Genomic DNA, 20,904 nt, shown 5'->3' with positions numbered 1-20,904 from the left:
ACTCTGCTGTCAAAAATCCTGGGTGACGCGAGCAGCTTTACGACAACCAAGGCCTTTGCAACGGCACCGCAGAGCGACGCTCAGATGAACCGCAGGGACATGCGCTGAACCCGTGTGGTTCTTGCCCCTTCCAGGTGCGTGGTTGCTTTTCGTAGTTCCCGCGCTGCCGCCGATTTAAGAACTCTAAACCATGTCTTTTCCGCTGCATGCTTTTTCGGTTCACGATTTAGGAATACACAGCCCGGCCTTCCACGTGTGGCGGAGAGCGCGTGACGACTAGAGAGATGCGGTACGCGTGTCCGCTGCATCGTTTCACAAACTTCATCCGTCGCTACCACCGTGGTAAGGAGACGCAATCCTGCGCTGGGGACACAGGGCTACGATGTGTGTTTTGTAGAAGGTTGGAAGCTCGCGTTTGACAAGACACTGCGACAGCGCGACAAATACTACACACGTAGTCATCGTACCCATTCTTCTCACAACAGTCGCTTGAATTATGCATCCCAATTTTCCTTTTTTTCGCTGTGCAGAGCACTGTGTGGGCACGCCAGACTATGCGGCGCCCCGGAATAAACTTTGGTAAAAAACTGAGAGGCGGCGTACCAGACGCTTCCTGTGTGGCGCTCTCCAGCAACTGCCACGCACACACTTGCCACAACGCGAGAATATGCGACAAAGTAGGAAGCTCAAACGTCCCTTCCCAGCGTACGGACGTGGCGAGAGGCGCGTCTGCCCATTGATAGACACACGCACATATTCCTCTGTATTGCATTGCCAAGTTTTCTGCGACCTTGCGATTCTTTTCTACTGGTAGCGATGGAGACGATGCGGCGCTTCGGCGCCTGCGACTAGAAAGCGCCCGTTCAAATAGGAGACACACCGGCGCTTTACCTTGGGAGAAACGCGCCTTGCACCGCCGGCTTGGGAGATAGAGATATGGGCTTCTGTCGATAGACCTCGTTTCACGCGACTCATTTTTCCGCCTACAGGCGCGTTTCAAAAGAAAGGGAAGCCGCAAATATGCTTTGCCGCCTGCGTCTGCCTCCATCTTTTGAGGCCCTGATGCTGGGGGCTGTGTGCGATCTCCCGCGACGCCCGCCCTGCGTCGCGCCTGTGCCTCGCCTGCCACCGGTTCAAGCGCAGGCGGCTGCTGCGACTGTGGAGCTTTAGCGCCTCCCTTTCTTCGCGTAGAGTCGCTTGCGTATGAAGGCGTCCAGCGTAATTTGGTTTTCCTCCTCGAGCAACTGCTGCTCTCTTCGCAGGCGCTCCTGCACGCGCTGACTCTGCGAGGCCTCGATCTGCGCGATTGTTTGCGAAGCCATGGATGCGAGACACTTCGGATTCGTTTCTTGGAAGACGAAGGCCGCCATGTGCTCGTCGAGATGAACCTGCAGATCTGACAGTTTCACAAGCGTGTTGCACTGCCGGCAAAGCACAGAGTCCTCACGCCTCTTGGGGCGCGACAGAGGCGCCTCCTCCAGCGTCTTCTGCCTCAGGCGCCCCTCTGCATGCGTCCGCGTGCTCCGCGGCGACAAAGAACGAGAGGGCGACGCGCGCGCCGACGCGGGGGACGAGGCCGCTGGCGCCACGCAAACGGAGCCGGCCTTGCCGTCTGCCTCGTCGCCCCTTCCTCTGTCGTCGAGCGCGATCTCTGTCTCTGAGTCGCTGCTGACTGGGATCGTCTCGGGCAGTCTGCTGCTGTCCTCGTCGTCCACCAACTCCGAAAAATCGCCGCCCAGCGACGCTTCCGCCTCCACGAGGGGCGGTCGCGGCGGTGAGCTAACCACCCCCAGGAGACCGGGCAAGGCGCCCGCCGGCGAGACCGCGGAAATCAGCCGCCGCCTCTCGCTCGTCTGCGGCCGGGGAGCCTCGCACGCGGCGCCGTCGCCCGCCTCGCGCTCTCGGCTGAGCTCGCCGCGCGCGTCGCCCTCGGGGGGGGACGGAGCCGCGCTCGGCGAAGCGGGGACGCGCTCGCAAGGCTGCGTCTCCATTTCGTCCTGCGAGTTGTCTGAAATGCACACCACGTCCAGGGAGACGCATCTCGGCTCGGCGGGGAAGTCCTCCACAGCGAGCGGCCCTTCGCGCAGACACGGAAATCCGTCGTCCAGGTCGTCATCCGGTTCGCCCGCGCACAGGCCGCCGTCACGCGAGTCTTCTGCTTCCTCGGTGTGGGTGATGTCGGCGACGCATGCGTCCCTCCCGAGGCCGCCGATCAGCCCGCCAGCGGCCCGGAGCCCTTCCGGCGCGTCGGGCTCTGCTGCAGCAGCCTCCCGCGCGCCCCTCGCGCCCTCCGCCGCCTCACTGCAGGCAGCGTCCGCGGCCGCGTCGCGGCTCTGCCCTCTCGAAGGCGTGGCCTTCCGCGGCGACAACGCGCAGCCGACAGCCGCGCGCGGCGCTGGGCTACCCGCTGTGCCCGCCTGAGGCATCTGGGCACTCGGCACCTCCCCCGCCGCACCCCCGCCGCCGTCTCCGCGGCCTTCCGCCTGAGGACCAAGCACGCTCGGGGTGGCCATTCCAAGGCCGCAGTCGGGTGCCGCCGTCGCCTCAGCCTGGCTCGCGGTCTCCCCACCTCGGGAGTCGAGTCGCGACGCGAAAGCGTCGCTTTCGCGCGCGCCTGCAGGGCGTTCGGCTCGTTCTTCTTTCGTGCCTAAGTCTGTTTTCATGTGTGCGTTGGACAGGCTTGAACCCCGTTGAGCAAAAGGACTTCGGCCGGCGCCGGGCTCGCTCAGGCCCACTGTCGCCGCCGCAAGTCCCTCCTCCGCCCCCGCTCGCCCGTCCTCTCCCTCGGCTGTTTCGCGCCGCTTCCGCCTCTGCAGCGGCGACGCCTCGGCCTCCCCCGGCGCAGTCTCCCCGGCCCCCGTCTCTGCGGGGGTCCCCGCGGACTCACGGGGCCTTTTCCTGGCGAAGAACTGCGTGATGCGGGGTGTCGCTTCAGGTAGAGCGTCCTCGAGGAAGTCTGAGACCGCGATGCCGATTTTTGAGCAGTTGGGCAGCCCCTCGGGGCCCCATTCCCGCGCGAGACGCAGCAAGGCCGCCAGCGTCGCGCCCTCAATCTGCTCCAGCGTCGGCGCCGCGCGCGGGGAGCTCGCAGGCGCGAGTGGACACGACCGGGAGATCTGATTCCACTGCGGCGCGCCCGTGCGGTAGTAGACAGCTGCAGCAGACAGACATCCGCAGACAGACAGATCCCGCCAGCTAAGGTGACGCGCGTGCGAAAAGAACCGGATACAACAAAGAAAAGAGACAAGAACAGAGACAGTGACGAGCCGCGCGGAATCCAAAAGGCAACCCAACACGCGCGAACCCCCCCAAAAACGCGCGTCGCCCCAAGCCAGCACCCCCACCCCCTGCCGATACACGAGCTCGCTTAGCCTCGAGAGACAAGGGGCGGGCGCGAGGCAGAGAGGCGCCTGCGGAGACGCCTGGCTGCATTAGGGCCCAGACCTACTCAGCGTCTTAGGGGTGCGGCGGTAGGACACGAACTCCTGCTCGGTGCGCCGCTGCAGCTCCACGCAGAGACCGGACAACCACTGCGCGAGGCCGCCTTTCTCAGATGCGAGGCGCGCAGGATTTCCCGCGTCGATTGGGAAGGACTTGAACGCGAGCATCGACTTGACGCGCAAGTTCGGCTTCACCGCGTCGCCGCCCTCCAGGTCGCCCCTGAAAAGAAAAGCAGAAGACAGCAGACACACATCAGCCTGCGGCGCGGCTGGAGGGCACGAGCCCGCAAAACCAAACAAACACTCGCCCCGTTGAGAGACAGCGCCCAGAAGGTGCAACAGCGGGCGACAGGCACCCGAACGAAAACAGCTGCGCGCGTCTGCGAAGCCTTGCTGGCCGCCTCCACGAGCGCGAGGACCCTAATACGACCGCTCAGGGCGCAGAGAGAGAGACAAAGAGACAGCCAGAGAGAGACGGAAGAGGGACGAATAGAAGGGCCGCCGCGCATGCGGAAGGATTCCCAGCGAGAAGAGGCAAATCAGCTGCATGGGCCCCCGACGAGAATCCAGAGGACGAGCGAGGCAACGCATGCGACCCGCCAAGCGCCGGCGCGGCAAATCCACGAGGCGGCGCCGGGCGAACCTGAGCATGCTGAAAAGACTCGCAGCCTCTTCGGCGCCGAGCTTCGCCTTGAGCACCTCGAGCGGCACACTGAGAAGATCACCGACGCGCGAGGAGTGGGGGAAAGCCTGCGAGATCTTCGCCCCCTTTTTGCCGCGCAAGCCCTTGAGGGAGCGGAAGTCGAGCGGCGCCAGAAAGCGCTCGGCTAGCGCGGAGGGGACGAGGACCTGCCGGTCAGGCTTGAACTGCGCCGACGCAGTCTTCGCAAGAAGCTGAAAAAGAAGAGACATAGACAAAGACAATGCGAGAAGGTGAACGCGGGAAGATGAACGCGGAAGGATGGACGCCACCCGCGCCGTCGTACGAAGCAGGAGTGAAGGCGAAGCAGGACGAAACCCGCAGACGCAGAGACCCAAGAGAGCGGGTGCGACAGAGAGGTCACGCGAGGCGACTGGAGAGACAGCCGAGGCGAGTGGAGGCCAGAGCGGAACGAGGCGAAACCTGAGAGAGACGCTGCGACTCCTGCGCAAGGCGAGGCGGCAGCGGCCGAACGCACCGCCGCGGCCCCCCACTTACCTTGCTGCGCGCCACCGCGCCGCTCATCGTGAACTGCGAGCGCTGCTTCACCGCGGCGCGTAAGCGGTAAAGCAGCACGCCGCCGACGAGGACCCAAAGCAACTCGAGGGCTTGGGCGCCGCGGCTTCGCACCTCGTTCAGAAACAAACTGAAAAACAAGTCGACATCCGGGGGATGCGTCTGGTAGCCAGCTTGAAAGCTACACTCGCGCGGCCAGTATGGCGCCACCGAGGCCGCGGGCGTAGAGGCGCGCAAAGCGCCTTCAGAGGGACGCCAGACGCCCGGCGACGCGGCGGCGGAGGCCTCGCCTCCCTGCGCGGGCGCGTGCGTCGCAGACAGCGGCGAGTTCACTGTGGGGGCGGCGGCAGGTGGCTCTGCGGCCTTCAGGCGAGGCACCACAGCGAGGTTGACATACGCCTGGTCGTCCAGGAGCTCTGGCAGAAAGACGCCGAGCGCCTCGCGGATGTCCTTCCCCCCCTTCGTGCCTCCGAGCCAGGCGAGAAGCAGCACGGCCTGCGTCTGCAGGTCAGGCAGCGGAGGCGCTGCCTGCGGTGACGACTGGGCTCGCAGAGTGGGCTGGGGCGGAGTCAGCGCCGCGGTGCTGAGCGCGCAGTCGCGGTTCGCGTCCGCTACAGGAGGCGCCGACCCTCCTGGCGACGAGAGGATAGGCTCTGCCTTGGTCTGCAACGCATGTGCGCCGTCCCCCTCGGGAGCGCCGCAGGCGTCCAGGCGCGACTCAGGAGTCTGCAAGGAGGACGAGCCGCGCGATTCAGGGGCTTGAGAGGCTTTCAAGTGGTGAAAGAAGGGCGCAAGGAGCTCTGCAGTTTGGCTGGTGAGGTCGAGATACACTTCGTCGATCGAGGCGCGCTCCACGCAAGGGCACTGCTCCACGAGTAGCGAAAGGACCTGCATTCAGCGATGAGATCGCACGCCGAGACCGGACTGCAGATGACATGGAGTCCGCCTGATTCTCCAGCCATGAGCGCGAGCTGCAGCAGGAGGAGAGGGGGGAGTCGAAGTCGCAATCTCGCAAATCACCTGAAGCGTTTGAGGGAAAGAGATGCCGAAAGGGCCGTGCCGGCGCGCAGCGACCGGGCGGAGAAACGCGAGTGTCGAGAGATCTTACTTCATCTGAGGCCAGTCTGTATCGCGCCAGCGACACCTTGTCCGAGCCTCTATTGCCCGTCGTCTGCGCAAGAGAGACAAAACAGACGAGAAAACCCCTCGACGCGACGCCCAGTCTACCTCCCCCGAGTCACGCGCCCACACGTCGCTGCGGGGGTCACGAGATCGCCACTCCACGACTCCCAATCGCGACAGAAAAGAAGGACGGCAAAACAGCGGCTGAGACCGCGACAACAACGCATGCCTTGGACAGAGAAACAGACGGACGTATGCAGACTGCTCAAAAGACGCTACGCCGTCAACATTCTGTTCGGTGTGGGTTTACAACGTGCTGGGGAAATGAAGGCCGAGACTTGAACTGATTTCTGCAGGCCGTATCAGCAGCGGCGCAGGCAGTGTCCTCGCGCACATGTTCAACGCGACCGCGAGGCAGCCCCATTACCGAAAGGGCAAATGCGAAAGCTAAAGCGAAGCCCGGCAAAAAACACACACGCCGCTGGCTACAAGGGCCTATGCACATCCCTACACATCTACACACATGACTACATATATATATATATATATATATATATAAATATAAGTGTGTACATCTACATAGATATAAACACACATGTCTACACATGTACATACATAGATATACGTTTATGTGTGTATATATCTGCACATATATAGACTGACACATACTGAAGCTGTGCTCTACTTACGAAGTCGGAGAAGGTGACTTTGGCTCGTTTGTCGCCGCGAAGAGCGAGGCACGCCGCGCGCTCGAGCGGATTTCGGTTGTCTGGTGGACCGTCGGGAGGCGGCGCCTCTGGGGCCTCGCACGCGCAGCCAGGCGACGCAGAAGACGCGGAAGAAGCAGCCCGGGGAGCAGCTGCAGACGCCTCTTCTGCCGCGACGCGAATTACGTCAACGTGAACGATGTGGACCTGTGGAAACTTCTGCGAGATTGCGCTGCAGCGGTCGCCGCGGCGAATGCCGAGCCGCCGAGCCGGGTAATTCACCGCAATGGCAGACTGCCACTGAGCGCAGAATCAAGGAGACACCTGAGAGAAAGGAAACTGGAAACCTGCGCCGAACAGACGAGGAAGCCGCCAACAGCGACCCTGCACTCGGCGCACACTGTCGCTTGCCAGCTCGAAGATAAGGACACGAACAACGCACACGCCTTGTTCAGATCATCGCCCCCGCGGGAGCGCGCGACACGGGTGTCAGAATCGCCGACGGGGTGTACGTACACCTGAGGAGACCAGCCACGCACCTGGCGAACGACGAGAGGCTCGGATCGCGGGATCCCCAGTCGGCGGTGCTCCACTTGGCAGTAGAAGCAGTCCTACAAATCCACAGTAACGAACGACTCTGGAACCTTCATCTGAGAAAGAAGAGAAACTATCTTCTCCCTGCCGCAACGTATGAGTGTCGAGGTGTATGCACAGGCAGGGACAGACAGACATAGACATGCACGCAGAGGAATTGCAGACACGTTTCCACGAGGCTTCCTCAAAGGTGGAAGTTTCTCGGCGCCATGGCCGCGTTAGTCGCGAGGCGGCCAATGCTGAGGCACTCGCGCGCTTAACCCTAAACGCGTGACGACGTAAATCAAGTAGAGGAAGCAGGTGATAGAGAACTCGTGGAAGATGACATGACAGAAGAGAAAGTGACGGCGTTCGCGCCCGAAAAGAAAACGAAGGACCTTAGAGATCGGTGCACAGCGGGGCGAATGGTGAGCAGGTCTACAGATGCACGACATAGGAGCAAGGCGACGAAGACAGGGATGCCTTTTGGCGCGTCTTTCGGCGCATCTTCGGAGGAATCGGTGCTGTGTCTCGAGAGAAAACTGAGTACGGGGTTCCTACCAGGTCTACGTGAGCAAGGACTGGGACGTGGCACCGCGCGTCGCCAAGCGTCGCCATCCTTTCAGAGAAGCCCTTCGAGAGACTTGCAGAAGCGCAGAATAGAGAGAGGCGAGGAGAGAAAGGCGAGACACCAACGCCGACTCAAGCGCGGGGCGACTCGCAGCCAGCGAGAGGCCGGAAGCAACGGCCGCCGCGAAGGAGGCTGGACCAAAAGGCTGCGAGAACTGGAAGGAGAAAATGATGAAGGAAAAAACTCCTCTACTTGCGAGACTTTAGTCCATTTTCCTCCCTCTGCGCGAGACACGCGCGCGGAGACACGAAGCGAGCGACGCTTCTCGGTCACCGAGCACGACTCGAAAGGCCATCAAACCACGCAAACACAGAAGAAGAAAGAATATGCGTGATGGCCGCAAAGCGAAAGGACAGAGTCGAAGGCGACGGTGCTGCGGAGGGACTGCCTTGTCTTGTGCGGACATGGTTGCTCGACAGTAGCAGCTGTCTCCCTTTCTTCTTGTATGCGCAACCTCGCGGAGTTGGCGATGCCAAGCGCCCCTAAGACATGCGTCTCAGCCAGGTTTCGAGACGCCCGCGAAGTTATCGGCGCCCTGTCCTCCAAGGCAAGCATTTTCGAAGCGAAAAACTCCAGACAGAGAGCCCCAGTTGGTCAGCGAGCGCCTCCATTCTCCCTACACACGTTGTGTCTCGCATGCGTACGGCCGCATGCGCCAACAGAAGGCGCTTCGCCGCAACTCACCAAACCTGTTGAGCTCACACGACCTGTAGTACGTTTTTTTTTCCTTTTGAAGCTACCAAACGGTTTTAGAATGCCTTCGGCGTCGTCCGCCCTTCTCTCGCAGGAGGCCCGTAGGCGAACGCGTCGCTTAGTTGCGCCGCGGGCCGCCACAAAGAGGATTCTGCGCGGCGTCGCATGCTGTCAGACGTTCCAGCGAATTCAGAGAGCGAAGTGAAGTGTGAGCGCACTCAGGCGTCGTCGGAAGGGCACTGCGTCCAGTGGAAAATGACGAGGCAGACGCAGAGTTAGCGTGCCGTGAGGTGTCGCCTGCAGGCGTGTTGAACAGGACGCGCCCGCCACGGTCCAACCGAGGCGACGTCTAAACTTCTCGACTGCGCGCTTGCAGTCTGCACCTCTTTCGTGCTTGCCAAGCCTTCCGTTCGCCTCTTTTTGCGACGGCTGTCGTTGCTGTTTCCCCGTGTTTTGTTTTGCTACTGCGTCCTTCTCCGTCTCCCTTTCCCTCTCTCTCTCTCTCTCCTGTCGTCGTGGTTGTCTGCTTTCTGAATGCCTTCGTTGGGTTTCTCCAGTCACAGTCTGCGGGATGTCAGCGTCTGCCCTCGACGCGCACGCGCAGAGGATCTGCGAGGGCCTGCAGGCGAAGGGCCTGCTGGCGACGCCTGAGTGGACGCGCCGCGAGTGCCGAAGGTTGCTTTCTTCTCCGCAGTCTTCTCCTCACTTTTCGTCTGCCTCTTCGACCTCGCGCGGCACACTCGCCTTTCCCGACCTGACCGAAGAGAAACTGGGAGACGCTTTTCTGCGCTCGGAGTTTGCGGAGAGCGCGCAGCCGTCGCTCCCGGCAGGCGTCTGCGCACTCGAGCGGGGAGCGCTGGAGGGCGTGCACTTGTTGGAGGTCTTGGAGGCCGCGAATCTGAACGAGAGTCGCAAGGCCCGCACGCGCCTCGCTCCGAGCAAAAACCGGTTTCTGAAGGTAGTCCTCAGCGACGGCCACACCAGCGTCGCAGCCGTGGAGTATCGACCGATACCGGCCTTCAGCGAGGCTACGCTGCAGCCGGGAGCGAAACTCCTCGTCTGCGGCGCGCCGCCAGTCCGACGGGGGCTCGTCTTCCTGCAGCAGGCCCACGTGCGCGTCGTTTGGGGCGGCGCAGCCCCAGCTGAAGAGGCGGCGGGCGCCGGAGAGGCGAAGGAAGAAGCGCCGAGCGCAAACCGCGCCGGCGGCCGCGTAGACGCGAAACGAGAGACGGTGGTGGCGGAGCTGGACCCCACACGTCCTCTCGCAGAGCGTCCCTACGCGGCTTCATGCGCGTCTTCTGCGGCGGCCGCAGAGGACCCCACGCCGGCGATACGAAGCGAAAAAATTCGGCAGGCAACTCCGCTGTCCAGCTCGCGAGACGGGAGGCAGCTTTCGCTTCGCAGTGAAGTTCGAGGGTGTTTCGTCCCTGAAGCCGCCAGTTTTGGCCGCCCGCCTAGCGAGCGACTGCGAGGCGGAGCCCCGAATGGGGTCGCGAGCGAGGTGCACGTCTCGCGACCCCAAACCGCTCTCTCGGGAGTGTCGGCGTCGAGAGTACATACATCTCGTCGCCATGGCGGCGACGCCATGGCGACGAGGTGCGCGCCGACTGCGGCCGACGGCGCTGGGCATGGGGTACCTGGGGGCCCACATGCTGGCCCTGGCCCCCGTGCTTCTTCTGCGTTGCCTGTTCACTTGATGGAGCGAAATCGCACGGCTGCCGCCCTGCCCATGGAAGACGCAGACATCGAGGAACTCGCCGACCTCGCCCTGGAGGACTTGGAAGACCTCGCGGTCTCCGGAGAAACATTTGCGGGGGCATTCGACTCGGTCTGCGTCGTGGCCAGCCCGAACAGGGATGCTGCTTCAAGTGAGGCCAGCTCGCGAGAGAAAGCGTGCAGCGGCGCGACGTCCGCTGCCTCACACAACCCAGCGCTTCGTCTCGCGTGTGCGGCTTCGAATCCTGCGCGCGCGGCGACAGGTCCTGCGGGCGGTCGGCGGGTGTCTGTACACTCGGTCTCGTCAGAGAGTGCAGAGGAAGCAGAGGCGGGGGCCCGCGAGGCTCGGGCGCCTAGACAGGCGCGAGCGTCCCCTCTCCGTGAGGCTCCAGCGGAAGACTTCGAGGACGCGAAGGGGCGTCGGCTGCCTGTAGACTCGAATTCGTCCTCTTCGTCGAGCGAGGCCTGCGTGGCAGCTCGCTCCCCGCCTTCGCTCTCGCCGTCGCCCGCGCCACCTCGAGGCCTGCCGGTCAAGAGCCGGGCTACGCGAGAGGAACCGCCGTCTGAGTCCGAAACGCCCAGCATGAAAGCCTCGGCGCTCTCCTGCGGCAGAAACGCAAGCGGCAGTCGGGAGTGGTGGGTCTTCGCGGCCGTCACAGATGCCAAGTGGATGACAGGAGTGCGAGAAATCCAGGGGCGAAAACGCGTGTACTCGGAGAGAGGGCAGTTTGAGAGTGCAGCCACCGGCCCCGCGCCTGGTCGCCCTGCAGCGGGCAAGTGTACGTACACCGCAGGGGGGCTGTGGCGGCTGGCGCTGTCTGATGGCTCGCTGAGCGGCTACGTGGCGTTTGTCAGAAACGATCTTTTGCCTGTTTTACTCCCTGCCCTGTGCGCCGGGGGCGCCGATGGAGTCGTGGACGCGGCGCACTCGGCGCATTCTTCTCCGCTTGCGAGCGTTTCCCGGGAGGTGGTGAAGCTCGCTCTGCTTTCTCTGCAGGGTCACTTTCGGCTGACAGGCGCAGCTGAGACGTCCCTCTGGCCCGGCGAAACCCTGAAAAAGGAGCCGCGCGTCGCCTCAGCGTCCGCCAGGCCGCCGGCGACTTCTCCGGAGCCCGAGGGGGCGCCTGCTGGGGCCACGAGGGCGGGGGGCGAATTCGCGTGGCTCGTCGTCTCGGGGTTTGAGACACACCTCAGCGTGTCTGACCTAGACAGAGAGCTGTCGGAGCTGCTGGATGCCTTCGATGCACAGTGCATCGACTTAAAGTCCTCTGCGCAAACTGGAGGCAGCGCGCAAACAGCGAACAACCACGAGGCCAAAGGCAGAGAGTCACCTCAGGCTCGAAGCTCTAAGGGCACACACTGAACGCGGCGACGGGATTCCCGCCTTTTTTCCTAGGTTCGCTGTCAGGTTGCCGGGAGAAGAACGACTTCCACACTGAAGCCTGCTCCTTCATCGATTGCTGCGTGCGGATGCCTCTCATCGTGGTTGCTCCCGAGCTGTAATTGCACATATTCATCCTGGATATACAGGCATATATCCATATATATATTTTTCAATACTTGATGTGCAAGGACGTCGAGGCATGGCCTGCAGTACCGTGAAGGACTTTTGCCGAGGACATCGGGCCCATCCACACGCATGTGAACCTAGATGCTTCACTAGACCTACCTAGCACATCGGTGCACGCATTCACACATGTATGTATGTACTTATTTATTTATGTCGTGTACGACTATGTGCGCATAGTTGCCTCTGTCTACGGCGCACCGCAGACGCGACTTCCGTCGCCCCAATCTGCGCGACGCGAGGCTGTGTTTTCGGATTGCATTCTACGCAGGAAGCACAAGCCCATATATATACCTGCATATATATATATATATATATATATAGCATGCTAGCCGTCTAGTATATGGTGCGAAGACGCGTTGGAGTCGCCGTCAGCTTCTCGAGAAAAATTTTAGCCTTCTTTTTGCATTTCGTGGATAGAGAGAAAGAAACGGCAGCCATGTAGGAGTTCCCTGATTAAAACGAATCCGGTTCGGGGGAGCACTAAACATGCCTTACTGTCGCCGCCGCTGACACGTTGAAAGCACCCAATGATCCCAATGAAGCGAAAAAAATCTCAAATTACAACACTCGTACGCAGGTACTGTACACCGACTTGCATCTCTGCGACACCGGCAGAGATAAAACGAACACTGAAGCGCCTGACCTGGCGCTTAGCGGCCATTCGTCGCTGCATATCGGCTGTCGAGTCGGACTCTCAGCACTCTTGTAGCGCATCTCCGTAGAAACGGAATAGGAGTGCCAAGCCTCACAGTCTCGCCGCAGCAGAATCCTTCACCATTTCGCAGTGGTCGGCATTCCACCGTTTCTCCTCGCCTCGACTCCAAAGACGCCAGAGAGGACCGATGTTTTTTCAGTCCGCAACTCAGCATGCCCGGTTGTCTGCCGGTCTGTCTCCGCTGAAAAGACGGCGCATGGCGGAGACAAGGGACAAGCAAGAGGTGACCGAATTCTCCTAGTTATCTCCATATTCAGGCTTCTTCGGGACGTCGGAGCAGGCGCTGGGGTCGGCCTTCGAGTCCTTCTGCGGCTCCTGCAGCCGCTGCGACCGCGCAGCTCGCAGGGCCTCGTTTTCTTCCATGCGCTTTTCGAGCCAGGGCTTATAAGCGAGCCATCCGCCAGCAATTCCCGACGTCACCGCCACCCCGAGTTGGACGAGTTTCTGCGGAAACATCTTCGCCAATAAACCGTGTTTCCCGGGCTCGCCAGCTAGCGGTGCACCAGGGTCACTCAGGTGGCCGCCGTGAGCGGTGTATGTACACCCGCAAGTTCCCCAGAGTCCATACAGTGACAACACGACTCAAAACAAAACTGGTTGGCAGGAATGTTTAAAGACCCTTAAGATAGCGGATTCTTTTCAGAGGAGTAAGTAGGCAGCCCCGACGACTCGGACAAACGCGAAGACTGGACCGACGGCAGACGAGTCGTCTTGCATGCAGCATCCGGGAAAGTCGTCGTCGAGGTGTACGTACAATGAAAGACGAAGGGGCTTGACGTCCTCCAAACTGCAGCGAGAAGAGCAGAAAATGGAGATTCTGCTGCCATGACACCAGCCGTGTCTTGAAGGCCCATAAGGCTGGTACACGGATGCAACCGATGCGAATGAAGGTGGGCGAAGCTGATTTATGCAGCGAAACGAGATTTCAGCCTGCCGAGCCCTTTGCTGTCTTCGAGGGAGAAAACAGCCGAAACAAAAGTGTGACGAGACACTTGGAAGCGCAAACGAGGGGCCAGCCGGGGCCTTCGTTTCCCAGATTGGTCTGAGCAGTAAACTCGGAAAATCGGCGCATGCATGCACACACAGAAAAGTCCCAGCGGATTTCATCTGTTCCGCTCGTCGATTGTTGTGGGGCAACGAAAAGAGGAAACGCGAGTGAATTTTACTCTTGCGCGCTTTTTCCCTTCGTTCCCTATGTCCTCTGAAGCGGAAAACTCGAGAGGAGCAGTGGGGCCTTCAAACGGTGTGAGTCTCGTTTCTCTTTTCCGCCACTCTGTCCCTTTTTCTGTCGGCCAGTCTACGCAATTGCAGCTTGAGAGCCAACAGATGCTGGTCGTTCTTCCCGCGTTTAGCTCTTTTTCCTTATCTTCGCTAGTTCTATCTCAGCACGCACTCTACTTCTTCCTCCCGTGCGGCCTTCCGTTTGGGCTCCTGCCTGCTCAGGGGCTGCGCACATCGAGCGGCTGACTTCGCGCGGGTCCTTGTTTCTCCGTTGCATCTCTTGCAGGTTTTCTTCTCCTCGAGACGAGTTCGCCGAGAGGGGGCAGCGGCGCAGGCCGAGCTGCTGCCGCGTGTGCTATAGAGACTCGGCGCCGCTCAGTAGACTGGCAAAGACTCATGCCCGCCAGCGGCTGCGCGGAGTGAATTGGGAGGAGAGGCCTGCGTCGGCTTCTTCGCCGCAGCAAGACGCTAAAGCTCCACTTCTTTTCCGCTGAAGGAACCAAAGGCTCCAGAGTGTTTTGTGGCGCAGTTCGTATCTTCGGATCGTCCTCACGCGAGGATCAGGCTGGACGATGGCGCGTCCTGTGGCAGGGGATGATGGAGGAAATTTGAAGGGCGCGGAGTCGCGGAGAAGCAAGCGCTTCTTTGCGGCCGCGAAGGCTTTGGGGGATGCCGAGGCTGCCGCGTCGTCCGATGGGGAGGATGCAGCGAAGACGAAACGCATGAAAGTGAGAATCCAGAGGGGCGTCCGCGCGGCTGCGCCCGAGTCGGGAGCTGTACATACACCCGAGGAGACCAAGCGGCGGCCAAAACCGAGTTCCTCCGCAGGTTCCGCGGCGGCTGCGTCGTTGATCCCTGACGAAGTTCGGGAACTGGAGAGCATGCTGTTTGGCGCCAAGGCGCGTCCCGCGGAGGCGTCTCGTCCGGCGAAATTACGGAAAAAGCAAAAGACCGCCGCCCGCGCCGCGGCCGAAGAAGAGGAGGCAGACTCTCGCGCTGCCGGCCGCGCCGGAGACAATACGCGGCCCCTGAAGAAGCGCCGTGGAGAGGCGAGCGCCGCGGATGGCGAGGGCGCTTCTGGGGCGTCGCCCAGCACGGGGAGGGAGGAGCGAGAGGCAGGGGACGAGTCCTGCGAAGGCGCGAGTGACGACGAGCGCGAAGCGGGTGCAGCTCGGCCTCACACTCGCGCCCGCGCGTGGACCGATCCAGACGACAGTCGCGTCTCGGTGAATCTGCGAGTGAACCCAAAGCTGCGCAAGCTGCGCGACACCGAGAAGGACGAAACCGTGGACGGAGAGAACTACCAGGCGCGCCTCGCCCGGCTGCACAAGAAGCTCGTTCAGAGTCGCTCCAGCGTCAGCTGGGTGGAAAAGGCCCGACAGCGGAAACGCAAGGCTGAGGAGAAAGGGGCCTTCGACGCCGACCAAGCCGCGGGCTCCGATGCCAGGTAAGAGAAACAACGCGGAGCGTGGGCGTCGCCCCCGAGAGGAGAGCCTGCAAAGCGATGTCTTGAGACAGCCGTCGACTCCGGATGGCGTGACTCTCCCTGCGCCCGCGGTACGAGGTGAGGCGAGCCACGATCGATGCAGTGGGGGCTTCACGAAGGCGCGACGCAGACGCGACGTCTCGTGACAAAAAAAGCGGCTTTTGCTCAGTGAAATGGTTTAGGCCTCTATTAGCTATAGTTCTTTCGCTCTGTGTTGCGGCGCTCTTTTCTCGTCTTTTTGCAGCGACGCGGAAGCGACGGGAATTGCAGCGCAGCTGACGACAAAGACTGGGCAGAGTATCGCGGGCATTCAGAGCAGTTCTTCGGTGCTTTCCTCGAAAGGCCTCGCACGGCGTCTCGCGCGCCAGGAGAAGAAGGCAGGCACGCTGCTCGCTGACGGGAGAGAGGGAGAACGCAGCCTGATCGCGCCGCGAAAAATCATCATCCACCGACTCGAAAACGCCAACAAAGCGGAACCCAGCGGGTGGGTCACGCGACTTCGCGCGCGTCTGCAGGAGAGCGGCGTGTATGTACACCGCACACCGGTCACCGTCGCTCCGTCACTCCCCGCATCAAAACGCGTGTTTCCGCTGATCTCTCTGGGCGGGCTTGAGGGAAGGCTGTCGGTTGATGTTTCCGCGCGGGAGAGGCTATTTGCGGCGTGACCAGCTTCGTGTAGGAGTTTGTTTTTTGATCTGTAGCGCCGCGTGTGCGCCAAAGTCCAGTCTGGCGGCGTGCGCGGTTTGGATGCGTTTTGCAGAAGCACGATTGCTGCGCTCGAGTTCCACCCCCGCAGCTCCCTGCTGATGACTGCCGGCCGCGATCAAACTCTGCGCCTCTTCTCCGTAAGCTCGAGAAAACACACATCCGCCAGGAAACGCGCCTTTTTGTCACTCTCGTGGCCTGTCACCTCTGCGCAGGCAGACAACCTGCACGCACCCACTTTGTAAAAAGGGCCTGCCTAAGGCGACCTCCCCGTCGCGCATATGCGCACTTATATTGAATGTATGTATATATGTATATAAATATATATCAGGGACTCTACAAAGGTGCGCGGGAATACATATGTACACATATGTATATATATATATATATATATATATATATATATATATATATATATCAGTAGATGTGTATGGACGCAGCTAGGCTGAGATGGGGCACACATACGCTTGAGCGCAAGAAGTAGCCCATTTGTGCAGACGTGGACGCGTCTCCGTGTGTGACGTGTGTTGCTCAGGTTGATGGAAAGGAGAACAAGAAAGTTGAGTCGATTTTCTTCCGCGATTTCCCGATTCTCGCCGCGCGGTTCACGCGCCACAACCACGGAGGCCAGGTCCTCGCCATTAGCAACGCGAATCGCTCACTCGCAGAGTACGACCTCGAAACAGGGTATGTGATCTCAAAACTCCAGAACTAGCAAACTCAGATGGACGCTTGGGGGTTCCTGAGGCGTCGCGTTGCCTGCGCCACGACCGGACGCGCATGTCCAGCTCGCCGGGGCCTTCAAGGGGCCTGCGTCGCTCACAAATCGGGTGGGAGTCCTCTTAATTAAAAGTGAGGCAAGGCGCTGCAGCCCGCAAGCGGCGAGAGGGTGCCCTCAGGCGTGGCTGGTTCAGAAGTCTTTCGCTGACCGGGTTGACTCGCGTGCCTCGTGTGTCTGGATGGGCGGCTGCTCCACAGGAGTGGGTGACTCCCCACGCCTCGCGCGAGGCCTCGGGCCTTGTGACATGACGGGCGCCGACCTTTCTCTTTGGTGTCGTCTGGCGTTTTGCGCGGATTTCATTGTCGCGTCGCGGCGGTGGGGTCTCCGGTTTATTCCGCACCCCGCTCGCCTTTATTCATGCGATCTCAATCTAAGCTTTTATCTCATATCTTCGGGGTCTTTGTCGCGCTTGTGTGGGCGGGCTCGCGGTTGCTTCAGCTTGCGCCGGGCGGACTCGTTACGTCCCACGGACTCAAGCAGCGGCTGTTTGGGGTGTTACCTTCACAGGAAAGTCGAGAAGATCCCAGGCATCGCAGGCCGGCAGCAAGAACGCTGTTTTCACTTCCTGGAGATGGGAGGCGGGCGAGGTGCCGACGACGCAAGCAGCTTCCTTGTCACGCACACCACCTTCGCCGTGGCCTCTGCGGCCTCTCAGTGAGTCATGCACAGAAACAGATATTCCAGCCCTTTTCGTGCCTCACGCGAGATACCAAACAGGCCCTAACACACCGGGCAGAAGCGCTGGTTTCGCTTCACAAGGTGCAAGTCAGCGATTTAGAGTTTAGGGGTAGGGTGGCGTATTGCTTTTGCAGGACAGAGCACTCGCTTTGCGGCGGTGGCGCGTAGCAGCCCGTCCGCACGTGGATGCGAATAGTGGTTTGTAGGGTTCAGGTAGAAGCTGAAAGGCTGGAGGGCGCGGGGCGGGGGAGGGGTCGCTCGCTCTCAGGCGTGCTTCACCGCGACCGGTTGGTTTGCTTTTTGCAGGGATGTGCTGCTCTGCGACGCACGATCGAAGCGACTTCTCAACGTGTTTTCGATGAACGCAAACGTTGCGGTGAGGGGTCACCTGCCCGATGTTGCAGCGCGCGTGACCGCCACGGATGTGCTGCAGCAAGGGGCTTTCGCGATCGCGGCGGAGACAGTGCACAGCGGGAGGGGGGGGGGGGGGGGGGGGGGGGAGCTCGTGAGCGGATCTCTCCCTCTGTCGGGTTGCATCCTCCGCAGGCAGATGCACGGAGGATCTTGCGAGAATACTTGCAGAGGTCACCTTTTTGAGAGCTTAGAGAGTTCCAAACGTGCGAGAGTCGCCAGCAGGGCGATACATCTGTATGCCCGTGGAGTGACCGCTGCGTTTCATAGCCGATGGCGGCGCCGCACGCGTCCCTCGAGCAGCCGCTGAGCGACGGCCGTACGCTATCTCGGTCCCTTCGTTGATTATTCTTTTTTTCGCTTGTTTGCCTCTTCTGCATGCAGGCCATTGCGTACCACCCAACGAAGGCGTCAATCTTCACCGCAGACAGAGACGCCTTTGTGAGTCATCGGGCTGTCGGCAAAGCGCCGCTTAAATTCTAACCTTAGCCGCGCGAGGCAACCGCTCCTCCGGGGTCTAGTAGGATCAGTGGCGGCGTTTTCGGCGCTCACTCAAAACTGGCACCGGGCGTCGCGATCTGTACAGGAACCGCAGCCCGCTGCCAGCCTCGAGTGTAACATTTTTCGGGTGCCATGTATATATATGTGCGTGCACACGGCTTTATATTCGCTTACGGCTACGCAAGGACAAGGGCTGGGCTATGTGAATGCCTGCCGCGAATGCGCATGCATGCATATCATTTCTTGGTTGTCTGCGGTGTTGTGCGTGTTCCTGTGCAGATTTATGAGTGGGACCTCCGCGCTGGCGACTGCGTTCAGAAGTTTCAAGACACGTCCTGCCTGCGCCTGACCTCATTGGCGGCCTCGCCGTGTGCAAGTCTGTCCTCCACCTATCAGCCGTCTTCTGTCTTGGCTACCGGTAGGTCGCAGCGTCAAACTGGGGAGGGGGGGGGGGGGGAGGGGGAAGCGGGGGCTAGAGATCTCATTTTGCGGGTGAAGCAACCGCGTTTTAGGATTTAGGGTTAGGTTTTAGGTTTATGTGCACGTTCGCTCATGCCTACGCATGGGTGTGGCTCCCCGAGATCTAGGAGCTTACCGAGTGCTTCAGAAAAGCCAGGATACCGACGCGTGTGGGGACGTCGGCTGTGGAGACAGCCACATGTGTAGCGGTCGGAAGGACTCGCACGGCGTGGCGAACGTAGAGGTGCGTCATTCGGTGGCAGCTGCAGTATATCTTGGTTAGGCCTGATCTCCCTGGACTGTGCTGCGTCGGTGTGTCCTCTCTAGGATCGAAAACCGGCTACATCAACCTCTTTTCTCTCTCCGCTGCTGACTCCATTTCCAGTCAACCCGTCAAGGTAGGCTCAGTGGCAGCTGCTGGAGCGCCTTCCCCGTCGGCCTTGGCTTGGGGCTCCAAAATCCTCCGGGGTGACAAGAAATTCGCAGCATGCGGCTGTAAATGCCTGTGGGGCGGCATACTGCGATCGAGATCCCTTCTGTGGTCGCGTTGAGATTCGTTTGCTGCGTGGAGGCGCGGCGCTTGGCAGCGGAAAGGGGGCGGTCTCCCGCGTCTGTGCGAGGCGCGCCTTCCGCGATTTCGGTAGGTGTCTGACTTCTGTCGTATTCTAGGGACTAGAGTGTTTCTGTGTATGCGATGTGAGTGAGCGACTCTTCTTCGAATACGTTTCGTGGAAAACGCATGTATCTAAGGGTCCTGCGAGTTGTCGCGTCGCGCGGCGAGCCGCCTTCGCGCCGCGGGCCCGACTCATTTGTGTGGGCTTGGATTTCGGCGTGCGCAGGAGCTCGGGAATCTGACTACTGGCGTCAGCACCCTCGCCTTCCATTCCTCCAACCAGTTGCTCTGCGTGGCGTCGAGGTGGAAGAAGGACGCTTTGCGGCTCGTAAGTCTGGCGTTCCCCATCTTGGAGGCCCTTCGAAGCGGTACAGTGAGGCTGAAAGACCGGCGCACGCAAAATAAGTTCGATCGGAATCGACAAAGTGCAAAGTTGTTTTATTTCAGCAGGCCAACGGGGAACGGCGGATCCATGAGGGTTGCGAATTTAAACCGCTCGAGAGGCGGCAGCACGGGCGTACCCGGGGATGCTGTTTGCGGCGAGCCCCCCAGCTGTTGAGGAGCTCGGCAGGCATTTAACGCGTAGTAGATCGTATCCCTCTGGGTTGTAGATGAGTCTTCGCGACGGGGCCTTTCCACCGGGCGCTGCGAAGTGCAGCCGGACGCCTTACAGGTCTGTTTCTAATTGTGTGTCGCTTTGCGTGTTTAGGTTCACTTACCCTCTCACACTGTTTACCAGAACTGGCCGACGGAAAAGACGCCGCTGCGCTATGTGACAGCCGCTGATTTCAGGTGAGTGGCCCTGATGTGCAGCCGGTCGTCATTCGCGCTCGAGTATCGCAGGTCTTATTTTGATTTGTGCCTGTTTGAGACGCCTTTGCTGTTTTTTCGTGCAGATAGTGCATATTTCACACGGCACACAGACACTCCTTGTGCGACATGGCCCCGTGACAGATTTTTATCCGTGTAGATTTCTGCTCCGCCGTCGAAGTCAAGATTCCCTGTGGATTGGGAGAGCGCTCAAGCGAAATGGCTTCTGATGTGTGACTCGTATCCCTCGTTTTTGTGGTGTTCATGCGGATCTTCTCAGCTGCAGCGGTGGTCTGTTGGCTATCGGCAACGATCGCGGACACGCATTGCTCTACCAGATCAGGCATTTCCTGTGAGCGCCCTTCGGCGGCGCAGCCACACGTTTGATAGAGTTAATTTTGGTGGCTGTTGCACGTGAAGTCCTTTTTCCTTCCGATAGGAGAGGCCCACGCGTAGATGCCCAATTTCGGTGAACTAACCCTTTACGGACGTTATAATTCCTCATAATTTTTGTTTGCAACTCGCCTGCTTGTAGCGCGCTCGCACACAGGCTGTCGCAGCACTCCAGAGTCCTGACACACCGGACATCTCTTCTCACTGATGCCCAGTACCTGCACGACGCTCCATGCGTAGCCAGTGGCTGGTCCTTTTTCATAATGCAGTAACACGGTTGACGATGATTACGCTTCTAAGCGACACTGTCTTGGCAGTCAGCGACTCTCCGGCAGCCCCCATGAGTTCCGCCGCCAGATTTCAACGCTCGGAGGACGCAGATGTCAGCGAGCGTTACTTGTTCTGTCTGGGTTTAGTAGTGGCATTATCTCGCACAGTGAAGTCTCCGCCCAGGCAGCTGTTG

At 60.4% G+C, this 20,904-nt stretch overlaps 4 protein-coding genes across 4 annotated transcripts; 2 read left to right on the top strand and 2 right to left on the bottom strand.

The window, feature by feature from the left end:
• Window positions 1-1,166: 1,166 nt before the first annotated feature.
• Window positions 1,167-7,676, bottom strand: BESB_054480 (ImpB/MucB/SamB family protein; the record flags this gene model as incomplete). The annotated part of the gene is made up of 8 exons (XM_029363883.1): window positions 1,167-3,154; window positions 3,449-3,660; window positions 4,084-4,334; window positions 4,639-5,544; window positions 5,765-5,827; window positions 6,468-6,785; window positions 7,025-7,096; window positions 7,620-7,676. 8 exons carry the CDS (start codon window positions 7,674-7,676, stop codon window positions 1,167-1,169), a joined length of 3,867 nt encoding a protein of 1,288 aa, XP_029219806.1.
• A 1,277-nt stretch (window positions 7,677-8,953) lies between these two features.
• On the top strand, window positions 8,954-11,461 carry BESB_054470 (uncharacterized protein; the record flags this gene model as incomplete). Its single annotated transcript, XM_029363882.1, has 1 exon — window positions 8,954-11,461. One exon carries the CDS (start codon window positions 8,954-8,956, stop codon window positions 11,459-11,461), a length of 2,508 nt encoding a protein of 835 aa, XP_029219805.1.
• Window positions 11,462-12,620: 1,159 nt separating this feature from the next.
• Window positions 12,621-12,839, bottom strand: BESB_054460 (uncharacterized protein; the record flags this gene model as incomplete). The annotated part of the gene is made up of 1 exon (XM_029363881.1): window positions 12,621-12,839. The coding sequence occupies one exon, from the start codon at window positions 12,837-12,839 to the stop codon at window positions 12,621-12,623; it is 219 nt and encodes a 72-aa protein (XP_029219804.1).
• Window positions 12,840-14,176: 1,337 nt separating this feature from the next.
• Window positions 14,177-20,404, top strand: BESB_054450 (WD-40 repeat protein; the record flags this gene model as incomplete). Its single annotated transcript, XM_029363880.1, has 12 exons — window positions 14,177-15,051; window positions 15,335-15,574; window positions 15,851-15,935; window positions 16,331-16,482; window positions 17,084-17,230; window positions 17,561-17,630; window positions 18,050-18,106; window positions 18,446-18,584; window positions 18,953-19,023; window positions 19,465-19,566; window positions 19,948-20,030; window positions 20,329-20,404. The coding sequence occupies 12 exons, from the start codon at window positions 14,177-14,179 to the stop codon at window positions 20,402-20,404; spliced, it is 2,097 nt and encodes a 698-aa protein (XP_029219803.1).
• Between the last annotated feature and the right edge of the window lie 500 nt (window positions 20,405-20,904).

The sequence above is a fragment of the Besnoitia besnoiti genome, chromosome IV, assembly GCF_002563875.1.
Source record: "Besnoitia besnoiti strain Bb-Ger1 chromosome IV, whole genome shotgun sequence".
In the NCBI taxonomy this organism is placed as follows: domain Eukaryota; phylum Apicomplexa; class Conoidasida; order Eucoccidiorida; family Sarcocystidae; genus Besnoitia; species Besnoitia besnoiti.
The sequence above is the reverse complement of the archived record's forward strand: the minus strand, read 5'-3'. Positions and strand labels throughout refer to the sequence as shown.